This window comes from Lissotriton helveticus, chromosome 5_1 (genome assembly GCF_964261635.1).
Source record: "Lissotriton helveticus chromosome 5_1, aLisHel1.1, whole genome shotgun sequence".
Taxonomy (NCBI): Eukaryota; Metazoa; Chordata; class Amphibia; order Caudata; family Salamandridae; genus Lissotriton; species Lissotriton helveticus.
Genome location: NC_136065.1, coordinates 1,099,516,433 through 1,099,528,992, shown reverse-complemented (window position 1 = coordinate 1,099,528,992; position 12,560 = coordinate 1,099,516,433). Strand labels below are relative to the sequence as shown.

General features: G+C 47.0%; 1 protein-coding gene across 2 annotated transcripts in view; it reads right to left on the bottom strand.

Annotated features, from left to right (window-relative positions):
* Window positions 1-12,560, bottom strand: part of LOC144755155 (glutathione S-transferase omega-1-like) — a 499,081-nt gene that overhangs the window by 52,276 nt on the left and 434,245 nt on the right. For both annotated transcript variants that reach the window (XM_078643734.1, XM_078643735.1), the window contains one exon: window positions 11,906-12,012. In XM_078643734.1, the coding sequence (XP_078499860.1) occupies window positions 11,906-12,012 (107 nt within the window). The remainder of the gene's footprint in view (window positions 1-11,905; window positions 12,013-12,560) is intronic.

The following is a 12,560-nucleotide window of genomic DNA, read 5'->3' as shown; positions in this document are numbered from 1 at the left end:
GCTGCCGCGCCTGTGCGGCATCAATTTTGTCCCTGCACGGCACGTTCTATTAAGCGGGCGGGGCCGTGACGGAACCACTCCGTCACAAGCACAGCGCGCCCGTCGCTCGTGACGGAGTGGTTCCGTCACGAGCAAGGCGGTGCCGCGCAGTCCCCCCTCCCCCCCAGCGCTGCGGTGGAATTACCGCCGCGGCCAAGGGGTTAAGATGGCCACCATAGCTCAAGAGAAGGAATGTTTATTTGGATGAAAGTAAGTTCCGTCCGTCAAGGGCTTGAATCCCAGACTGAGAAGCAAACTTACTGGAGTAATGCACGCTTTCCTCTATAAACTGCTAACTAAACGCCCAGTGGTGGTCCTCAACTAAAGCAGAGGAGCGTCACCCCACTGCTCAAAAGGAAAAATAAAATCATAATAACGTATCGTTAGATAATATTGTATAATTATTATCATTTTATTTTCCCTATTGCAGTTAGTGGTGGGGTGGGGTGGGGCAGGGCCGGCCAGAGCTGGGGAACAGTGGTGTGCACTCCCTAAGTGTGCATGAACTGTTAGGCCAGCCCTCTTGGGCCTACATGGCCTACGTGGCTGCATTACACAGCCTGGTGAGGAACATGCACAGGCTCACTGTTCCAGTCTGAGCGCCGATCCAGTGCAATGCAGTGTTGTGATTGGCTCAAGGAAGCCTGTGTGCCCAGGTACTTCCTGCTGGTGGCAGAGGAGAAGTGGCAGTCAGCCGTTAAAGGTAAGTCCTTTTTTTAAATTACATTCCGTTCCCCATGACCCCCGCCCCACCACCCCGTCCATTAGCAGCCGCTACTATAAACGCCAGCAGTTTATAAATATGATTTCTGGCAGACATCCCAGCTTCCATACGTATGAAAAAAGAGGAAAAGTGTGAAGAGAGGCATAGGTGAAAAAAACTGCACTACACCCTTCCTATTTTCCTCACAACCTCCACAGTGTAAGGACATTGCCTTTCTATCGCCACTGCGGACATAGTAAGAATATGAGGAAAAAGGCATAGGTCAAACACATTTTTTCTTCATACTTTCCCCATTTATACCGCAACTGCAACCAGTATAAATGAGGTCGTCATTATTTTACAACCCCTGGTCATCACCTTAACAACCTCTGGAGGATGAAAGATCAATTGAACTGACCAGAATCAAGCTGCTACAATAAGGTTCACAGCGAGCAATGGTGTATTAATCCACAGGGTGACTCAACAGGTTCAATGGCCATAGTCTCGCCGAGTAAACATACTGATTGCAATGCCTTTGGCAAAAGACAAGTTGAGACCCACAACCTAGCTATATTTAAGAATGGCTAGAAACAGTCTGCTCATGCCACTAAACAGACATTGCCGACAGTGGCAAATAATTTGAAAATGATCGAAGAAAAAAACAAATCATCCAATGTTTTCCTACAGTGGACCTTTGACAGCATCTCTCATGCACCTGTCCATCCCCCAGCTGGCCTGTCTTTGATACTGCTCTATTTCTCAAGCATGACACAGTATAATGAGAAGCACTGAACCTATTTAAAGTATTTGAGTGGGAACTAGAAACTGAAGTCACTCAACAATAAAACAAGAAATACTTTTTCTGAATAAAGTGTGAACCACATACTGGCGTAAGATGTTGAGTACTGCAGTAAATTACATTTTCTGTCACCATATTCAAAGCACAGGCCTGGACTGACACTTAGCAGGGCCTGGAGACGGATGTATGACGTTACAACGCATGCTTTTACCACGCATGCTGTTACAACGCAGTTTTTACAACGCATACCATTACAACGCATAGCGCTTTGGGGTGCTGGATAGTGAATAGTTTAATTTACTATTCCAACTCCAGTCCCCGTGGACACTAGGGAAGGTGTTGGATAGTAAATTAAATCTATTCCCTATCCTAGAGCGCCCCCCCAGCGCAATGCGTTGTAATGGTTTTCGTTGTAAAACCTGCGTTGTAATAGCACTGCGTGGTAAACGTTGCGTTGTAAAGGATGCTCCCCCCTGGAGACACATGCTTTGGGTTGGAGAGGTTTAAACAACAAAGCGGCTGGTCTCTTTAACCGCATGCGCGCTAGCGGTTTTCCCGCTGCGTGCTGCGATTTAAAAAAAACCCGCGTTACGTGACGAGCTCAGCTCGTCATCCGCGTAGCGCAGGTTACGCCCATGACTAGCTGAGCTCGTCATGAGCGTAGAAGGGGTTAACTTCATTTGAGCACAATGCCAGCTCTGATGCTTAGAACAAGGAGAACATAGCATCACCCAGATGGGACAGACACATGACCATTCACTGTATGGCTGCACAATAAAGCCAGATAGTGATTGCTCACGTTCTATAACACTCCCACCTACACACGGCCTAGTGAGCGCGGGCCTGTAGGGACAGACCAACCTGAACCACTCTGACTAGAACCCATTCTTGCCTTGTTCTATAATAGCAACACCAAATATTAATTGGGGCCGGTGAACTCTGTGCTCTGAAAACTCGGAGGATTGTGTGGTGTTTTGTTTGGTTCCTTAACACAGCGCAGGTTCAAGAGGCATGAAGAACGCATTTTAGGCTGGTCACAGTAAGAAAACTGTCCATCCTGAAAGGCACATCTGGCTTATTCCCTTCCGCCTGCAAATCAACAGGTTTGGCCTCTCCATGAAAAGAATCCCAAGGAACACAGCGCCGCGGCTAGGGGAACACAATAATGAAAACATAATAGTACTTCTAATTAAAATTTGTGGTGCTTGTGGTGGCTTCAGGGTGGGAGGCAATGACCTACATGCTATAATGGAGGAGCCGCCACTGCTCTCTCACCCTGACCTATCTGTGAACTTATCTCAATGATCACAGATCATGTGTCGTTGATAAGTGACAAATCAACGTTTGCAAAAAGAAAATATGCCTGGCCTATAATTAATGGATACTCAAAAAAGACAGCACAGCAATAGTTGAACACGCCATGGTCACTGAACAACAAACAAATCTTTATTAAAGCACGATTTGGAATATTGCCGGGACTATGCCATTTACCACCATGGAAAAGGTATGAAAAGGACACTGTATGTAGGCTGTGTAAATCTGGGGAGGAGAACATTATCTTGGGGTGGTGGCAGCACCTCGATATACCGCTTGAGAAGGCGAGCAGATTGCGAGGGCTCTCCTCTGCTCTCTCCTGTTTCCCACTGCAGTATCGAATCTCTTTTTTAACACTTTCAATTGATTTTAAAAATTGCTGTGTTATACATTTGTGTACCTTTTAAAATTACCTATACAAAGTATTGCATTGATCTGGTCCCCCTGAGCCCCGGTCCACCGCGGCTTCAAGTGCAGATTGTTGTGGAGGGCTAGGTCGGGCGCCATCTTGAGTGTGGGCCGGACCCTGCGGGACCCGAGTTAGCGGTCCAGCGGAGGGTGGGGCTTGGTCTACAAGTAGTCATGCACTCTAAGACGCTCAGCGGCCACGTGCAGCGGGCGCCGACTGTGCGCCGAAGGAGCGCCAAAGGAGGGCCCGTCTGTGCCCGTCCTGTCCCGGACGCGGCCAGCGCCAGTCCCCCTGTCGGCGCTCCACAAATGCCCTATAGGACTAGTACTCGATATTCTCGTGAGTACCTTATGGCGCTACAAGCCAACATCTGCCTATGTATTGATAAATGGGAGGTAGCAGACAGTACCTCGCGGGTTTGTCATGCATGCAATTTTCGCTTACAACCCATTTTAAACTGTCATGCTCAAAGCCCTGCTGATTCCTCACGCATCCGAGCAGGCTTGATCAATGCTAGGTCACTGGTCAAACACGTTGCAGATATTTTTGAATTATTGAGCGACAATCAGCTAGACTTACTCTTTATCACGGAAACCTGGCTAAGTGAGACATGCGGCCCGTCAGTTGAATTTGCTATCCCACGGGGCTTCAACATTTTTAGGAATGATCGCCCTCTGAGTAGAGGAGGCGGTATTGCTGCCGTCTTTAGAGAACAATGGGTTTTTTCCCACGACCTTCATGGTCCACTAGCTGACGCAGAGGTGTTTCACTTTTCATTAACACTTAGCTCTCATTTCACCGTAGGAGGCACTCTGGTCTACAGGCCACCAGGCCATGCCGGTAACTTTCTGGGCGCATTGGAAGATATTATAATTCCACGGGCTTTAAGATATTCTAGATATCTCCTCCTGGGGGATTTTAACATCCATGTTGACAGCCCGGACTCCTCAGAGACGGTCCGCCTAAACGAAGCTCTTGCCATGGCTCAGTTAAAACAATGGGTTGAGGCACCCACTCACTCAGGTGGACATGTCCTTGATCTGGTTTGTACTAATTTTGACATTGACATGGCCCGTCCTGAGATAGTGACATGGTCAGACTATAGGCGGATCAGGTTTGCCTGGACTTTGACCCGCTCAGCTGAGAACAGCCCCCAAGCTGTTCATGCACAGAAAATTAATGTAGATATCCTGTCTGATTGTTTAGTCACCTCCCGCCCAGTTCTTCCCCTTGAAATTGAGTCGGCCGTCAGCTCATTTAATTCATGGATTGAACTAGGGACTGCTGCATCTATAAAAAAATGCCGGGTCTGCAGAATACGTTCTACCCCTTCCAAACCCTGGTTCTCCCACTCTCTCCGTGACCTTAAATCAGGCTGTAAAAAACTTGAACGGACTTGGAGACAAGCATATCTCCCTGAGGCAAAGAAAGAACTGAGGGTGGCACAAAAAAAGTACTATGCGGCTATTAGATCTGCAAAAAGCCACTACTTTGCAGGGCGAATCAACAAAGCCAACAATAATAGCAAGGACATTTTTACTATTGTAAAAAGCTTTGTTTCACCCTGTGCAGCTCAACCTCTGTTGGCCTCCTCGGAGAAATGGTGCGAAGAACTCTCTGTGTTCTTTGTTGACAAAATCAAAAAAAATCAGGACGATCTGCTAAATGTTTGTAACAGTTTCCCATCTCAATTGGCCACTCCCTCCCCTACGATGCCTGATCCCACGGAGCAGTTTACTAACTTTGCCCCGGTAGAGAAACTGGACATCGATAATATCCTTGCGGCCTTAAAATCAGGATACCCCTCTGACCCTTGTCCTGCTAGAGTATTTGCGGAACTAGCAGATATAGTCGGAAATGAGGTGACTCATATTATTAACCGTTCTTTGCTTACTGCAACTGTCCCGGCTTGCTGGAAGCAAGCGAAACTGCTGCCACTTCTAAAGAAAAACGGGCTAGACCCCGCCGTCCCTTCCAACTTCCGGCCTATATCACTGCTGCCAGCTCTTGCCAAAATATGTGAAAAGGTCGCATTCAATCAACTGGACAAATTTGTTGAAACCTCTCAGGCACTCCATCCAGCCCAATCAGGTTTCAGAACGGCCTACAGCACTGAGACTGCCCTAGTGGAAATATCCGACGCTATCCGGGAATGTCTGGACGGAGGTGGCAGAGCGGCTCTGATTTTATTAGACCTCTCTGCCGCCTTCGATACGGTACCACATTCCCTTCTGCTCACCAGACTAGCTGCCATTGGCATTACAGGCCCTGCACTCGACTGGCTGACATCATTTCTAGAAAACAGAACGCAACAAGTCTGGATGCCTCCCATTGCCTCCTCCCCTAAAAAAACTTACTACATGTGTTCCTCAGGGCTCCACTCTCAGCCCCCTGCTTTTTAACATTTACCTTACCCCCCTTATTTATCTTGCCGAACAGTTAGGAGCAAAAATTATGGCTTACGCCGACGACACCCAACTCCTGTTTACATGGCCGAAAAACAACTTGGATACGTCGGCGGCCCAATCCTGCCTAACATCTGTTTTTCGTTGGCTAGCCCTCGCCCAGCTAAAATGCAATGAAAGCAAATCAGAGATTCTGTTATATGGCTCTTTTCCAGATAATTTTAGCGATTTTCTCTGGCCTGCTGACCTGCCATGTCCTAAATCTATCGGCGGCCCTGCTAAAAATTTAGGAGTCTGGTTCAATAATGACCTCAAATTTGAGGATCATTTAAAAAGACTTACAGGGGTCTGTTTTTCCACTTTGAAAACGCTACGTAGATATTTTCCCCTCCTTCCGAGAGAGGCCAAAGAGACCGTTATCCGTGCCCTTATACTTTCTAGATTAGATTATGCGAATGGCCTATTCTGCGGTCTACCGTCCTATCTTATACATCGCCTCCAGGTCATTCAAAATGCCGCTGTGCGACTTTTGTTTAACATACCCAGAAGCTCCAGTGTCCGCCACCCTCTTCGCGCCCTTCACTGGCTCCCAGTCGCTCACAGGATTATGTTTAAAATCCTCGTTCTCTCCTACCGCGCTGTCCATCAAACTGGTCCAGTTTATTTGAGAAAAAGATTTTCCCTCTATGTTCCCAACCGGCCCCTTAGGCCGGCCAATTTGTGCCAAATGACAGTTCCTAAATTTAAATACAGCAGACTAGGTGGCCAATCCATCACAGTCAGAGCTGCGAAAGCCTGGAATACTCTCCCTCTCCACCTAAAAACAGCCTCCACCATCACTGTTTTTAAGAAAGGACTGAAGACCCACCTCTTTAACACCACTCTGTAGGGTTCTCCTTTCTCTCAATATTACCATCTCTGGATTCCTTCTGCTCTGCCCTCTCTCTTTTTTCGCGCCAGGATACTATTTTCTTAGTAATTGAGCGCGCTACAAAAACTTTTATAATAATAATAATAATAATCTATTGTGTCTCTGTTCTGAAATGAGAAATGAAAGAGCAACTGTACTAAAGAGACTATTTAATGAAAGAGGGGTTCGAACATGCAGACAGGCATTGATCCTATGTCTTTCTTCAGATGATATAATTATGAATTCTGCTTTGGTAAATTTTTTAACTAAAGTCTGGGAAAAATTAGATGTCCAAGAAACGGCGAACTAAAAACCCCTATATTTTTCCTTTTTTTATCCTTTTTGATTTACATTTTACTGTCACAAAGTTTATTGAAAAGACGCACAGAATTTAAAGGAATTGCTGCTAATCAAATTGTATATAACTGTTTACTGTATGATTGTTTTATTGTAAGATTTTAATTAATCAAACAATAAAGGATATCTATCTGTCTTTCTCAATGATGCAAAAACAACAGTTGATGGACAGAATGCAGAACAATGGCAGTACAGAGATCTGGGCCTAAATCCATTGTTTTTTCACTCACCAGGCCATTCCCGTTTGATCGTAGCCATATGCAAATCAGACTGGGAGTGAGTGCTTGCAATGTTCAACACTCCGTCCAGTTGGCAGGGTATGCCCAGACGTGGGTCCCTTGCTCACTTTGCCACTGTATTCAAGCTAGGGGGCTGATGACGGCTGATTAGCCAGAAACCGGTCCCAGATGCTTGTTTACGGTCCAGGGAAGACATGGCTTGGCAGTTCGGACTGGACTGTTCCCATGAGGCCCAGGTTCAGACTGATTTGCATATGGCCATGTCTGAACTGGGGTGGTGGAGTGAGATATAGAATGATGATAGATTAAACCCAGATCAGTTGACTGGGGGTGAGTGCTTGCAATGTTCAACACTCCGTCCATCATCCCCTTTGGTTTTGCTTTGTTTGCCCTAAGTTGGCAGGGTATGCCCAGACGTGGGTCCCTTGCTCACTTTGCCACTGGATTCAAGCTAGCCTGGCTGATGACGACTGATTAGCCAGGAACCGGTACCAGGATGCTTGTTTTTGGTCCAGGTAAGACATGGCTTTGCAGTTCGGGCGGGACTGTCCCCATGAGGCACAGGTTCAGACTGATTTGCATATGGCCACGTCTGAACTGGGGTGGTGGAGTGAGCTAAAGAATGATGATGGATTAAACCCAGATCAGTTGACTGGGGGTGAATGTTTGCAATGTTCAACACTCCGTCCATCATCCCCTTTGGTTTTGCTTTGTTCGCCCTAAGTTGGCAGGTGTGTCCAGACGTGGGTCCCTTGCTCACTTTGCCACTGGATTCAAACTAGCCTGGCTGATGACAGCTGAAAAGCCAGAAACCGGTCCCAGGATGCTTGTTTCCGGTCCAGGGAAGACATGGCTTGGCAGTTCGGGCTGGACTGTTCCCATGAGGCACAGGTTCAGACTGATTTGCATATGGCCATGTCTAAACTGGGGTGGTGGAGTGAGCTAAAGAATGATGATGGATTAAACTCACATCAGTTGACTGGGGGTGAGTGCTTTCAATGTTTAACACTCCGTCCATCATCGCCTTTAGTTTTGCTTTGTTCGCCCTAAGTTGGCAGGGTATGCCCAGACGTGGGTCCCTTGCTCACTATGCCACTGGATTCAAGCTAGCCTGGCTGATGACGGCTGATTAGCCAGAAACCGGTCCCAGGATGCTTGTTTCCGGTCCAGGAAAGACATGGGTTTGCAGTTTGGGCAGGACTGTCCCCATGAGGCACAGGTTCAGATTGATTTGCATATGGCCATGTCTGAACTGGGGTGGTGGAGTGAGCTAAAGAATGATGATGGATTAAACCCAGATCAGTTGACTGAGGGTGAGTGCTTGCAATGTTCAACACTCCGTCCATCATCCCCTTAGGTTTTGCTTTGTTCACCCTAAGTTGGCAGGTGTGCCCAGATGTAGGTCCCTTGCTCACTTTGCCACTGGATTCAAACTAGCCTGGCTGATGACGGCTGATTAGCCAGAAACCGGTCCCAGGATGCTTGTTTCCGGTCCGGGGAAGACATGGCTTGGCAGTTCGGGCGGGATGTTTCCCATGAGGCACAGGTTCAGACTGATTTGCATATGGCCATGTCTGAACTGGGGTGGTGGAGTGAGCTAAAGAATGATGATGGATTAAACTCAGATCAGTTGACTGGGGGTGAGTGCTTGCAATGTTTAACACTCCGTCCATCATCCCCTTTAATTTTGCTTTGTTTGCCCTAAGTTGGCAGGGTATGCCCAGACGTGGGTCCCTTGCTCACTTTGCCACTGGATTCAAGCCAGCCTGGCTGATGAAGGCTGATTAGCCAGAAACCTGTCCCAGGATGCTTGTTTCCGGTCCAAGGAAGACATGGCTTGGCAGTTCGGGCAGGACTGTTCCCATGAGGCACAGGTTCAGACTGATTTGCATATGGCCATGTCTGAACTGGGGTGGTGGAGTGAGCTAAAGAATGATGATGGATTAAACCCAGATCAGTTGACTGGGGGTGAGTGCTTGCAATGTTCAACACTCCGTCCATCATCCCCTTTGGTTTTGCTTTGTTCGCCCTAAGTTGGCAGGGTATGCCCAGACGTGGGTCCCTTGCTCACTTTGCCACTGGATTCAAGCTAGCCTGGCTGATGATGGCTGATTAGCCAGAAACCGGTCCCAGGATGCTTGTTTCCGGTCCGGGGAAGACATGGCTTGGCAGTTCGGGCGGGATGTTTCCCATGAGGCACAGGTTCAGACTGATTTGCATATGGCCATGTCTGAACTGGGGTGGTGGAGTGAGCTAAAGAATGATGATGGATTAAACTCAGATCAGTTGACTGGGGGTGAGTGCTTGCAATGTTTAACACTCCGTCCATCATCCCCTTTAATTTTGCTTTGTTCGCCCTAAGTTGGCAGGGTATGCCCAGACGTGGGTCCCTTGCTCACTTTGCCACTGGATTCAAGCCAGCCTGGCTGATGAAGGCTGATTAGCCAGAAACCTGTCCCAGGATGCTTGTTTCCGGTCCAAGGAAGACATGGCTTGGCAGTTCGGGCAGGACTGTTCCCATGAGGCACAGGTTCAGACTGATTTGCATATGGCCATGTCTGAACTGGGGTGGTGGAGTGAGCTAAAGAATGTTGATGGATTAAACCCAGATCAGTTGACTGGGGGTGAGTGCTTGCAATGTTCAACACTCCGTCCATCATCCCCTTTGGTTTTGCTTTGTTCGCCCTAAGTTGGCAGGGTATGCCCAGACGTGGGTCCCTTGCTCACTTTGCCACTGGATTCAAGCTAGCCTGGCTGATGATGGCTGATTAGCCAGAAACCGGTCCCAGGATGCTTGTTTCCAGTCCAGGGAAGACATGGCTTGGCAGTTCGGGCTGGACTGTTCCCATGAGGCACAGGTTTAGACTGATTTGCATATGGCCATGTATGAACTGGGGTGGTGGAGTGAGCTAAAGAATGATGATGGATTAAACTCAGATCAGTTGACTGGGGGTGAGTGCTTGCAATGTTCAACACTCCGTCCATCATCCCCTTTGGTTTTGCCCTTTTCTCAATGAATAAACGCCTCTGGGACTTGCACCCACGAAGAGGCACCTGCAGTCTTGGTGGATCAGCAAGGCTTGAAACTCATATATAGATGCTCTGTGTTATAAGGTGAATGTTTCTCTCCTGCTCTGTCCTCTTTCTTCTCCTGCTCTCTAGCTTGTGTGTCTGGAATGTTACATATGTCATAGAACGTTTGTTAGGGGATGTGATTCAGTTGGTGACTGAAGGCTGAGCTTCCAGGAGGACAGCTCCTGGTGGGGCATACTTCATGGCATATTTCATAGCATATTTTCCATCTGCTCACCTCTACTTCCTGTAACTATATGACATTAAATACTACTTGGAACCTACATCCTGACACCATGTGGAAATCTTTACTACACTCTGCTTATGACCTTAATATAACATCACTCTTGATAAATTAAATTACATCACTGATGACAGCTCTGATGATATCGCAAATGACACCATTGATGGAATCACTGTTAAATACCAACATTCTCACATTTTTGTGGCACTTCACTCAGTTTTTATTGGAAACATCCCTGCCCCTCCCATTGGTACACACATGTTCCCACAAGTAAACCAATGACTGCAAAATATTTGCCATACAGATGTATTGTCTGGAGTAGGCAGTTTTTCATGTGATCATTAAGGTACAAGGATTATAATTGTTCACCAATATTAATTGAAAACATGTACATATGCACACTTTTGCAAAATGAATATTTGCTCATTCCCATGCTTTGACTGTTAACGTAAAAAGGTATTTTCGGAAAGCTGAGTTTTCACTTTCTCTCCTTCTGCTGATCATCAGTGCAGTATCCCTGGGCGAAGTACTACGCTACAGTTGTGTAGTTTGTGAAGTTTGCGCTACTTAGCACTAATCGAATTGCACGTAGCACAGTGCAAACACCCGTAGCGTAGCAGTCATTTTTTGTTTGCTTGCGGTCCTCAACGTCGAGTTGGTGACCGCGAGCAAGCAAAATGACATCACGGCAAGACTTTTTCCTCGTTCGTGATCAGCAACATCAAGTTGGCGATCACGAGAGTGGAAAATAAACCTCCCGGCAAGATTCTCCATGCGGGAGGTCAGGTTTCTCATCGTGAGTGGTCGCGTATGCTCGCGATCGCTCGCGTAGAGAAACTACCAGTCCGCGTTGAGAAAGCTGCAGCTCGAGTAAAAATCTACTCGAGCGACAGAAACGACCACTTGCACTGTGCAAGATGCCATTAGCGATGCTTGCACAGTGCGGACAAGCTGTGCAAGCATCGCGAACAGCATTTCCTACTGCACTACGCAGTTCGCGTAGTGCAACGCGTGGCTCGCGTAGTGCGAAGTTCACTTCGCGTAGCTAAGCGTAGCGCTACTACGGGAACTAAGCCCAGGGTTACTGTGCAGACTGTGATAGAGTCTGATGAGGATAGGTGGCACTAAACAGAGAATGAGCCTGACATCCTGCCACCAGAGGGCACTGTCTGGGGGCTGTCCGTTACCCTGCCTACAACATGAACCTGTGCTTTCATTTTGTGTTCGTCCACATGCTTTACTGATGGTATTTAAAACTGAACGAGTCCCACATTGCATTCTGAGGTTCGATCAACTTACCGCAACAGTGATATCACAGACTGCTTTTTACTATACAAATGTCAAAATCACAGCCTTTGCCAGTGATTGTTGAAAGACATTCATCATATGAACAAAAAACGTTAAGGATACTTACTCCTGAAAACAAAATGCTTCTGCACGTTCAAAAAAGGGCCATATCATGTAGTCGATCATGGACACTGAGTCTCCGCCAAAGTAAGGAGACTTCTGACGAACGAGGACCTACAATACACAGACATAAACAAAGCTTTTTCATGTGTGAAATGTCATAGGGCGAGTTAAACTGAAGACAAAAATAACCTACTTGCAGATGGTAACATTGTAGCATCTTTGCGTTGCCCCTTTATGGATAACACAAACATAAACGCGACCAAGTACACACTGAAAATGATATGCTTCTAAACTCACATAGTATTAGGGCATCTGTAGAGAGTGTGATGGATATTTTGTTTTGGGACTGGGGGACCATTTTGAAGTTCAACATCTTTTGCTTTACAGTTAGCATTCCTAAGCATTACAGAAACCAGGAAGTACTTCACACTGAAGAGACAGACAAAACATTTTGCCTCACCTCATGCCCCTGGATCCATTTTGACAAATGCCAGGGTGATGAATTTACTCCAGGTCATTGAAGACACAGTCTCCAGGCCTGGACATTTCACTTACACATCATTGTTGTCAGGCTTGTTAGTCACATTTTTTCAATGGAAGCAAAACAAGACTACAGTACCCAGAATTCATTTGGTGATCACGCAAGTGTTCTGGATTAG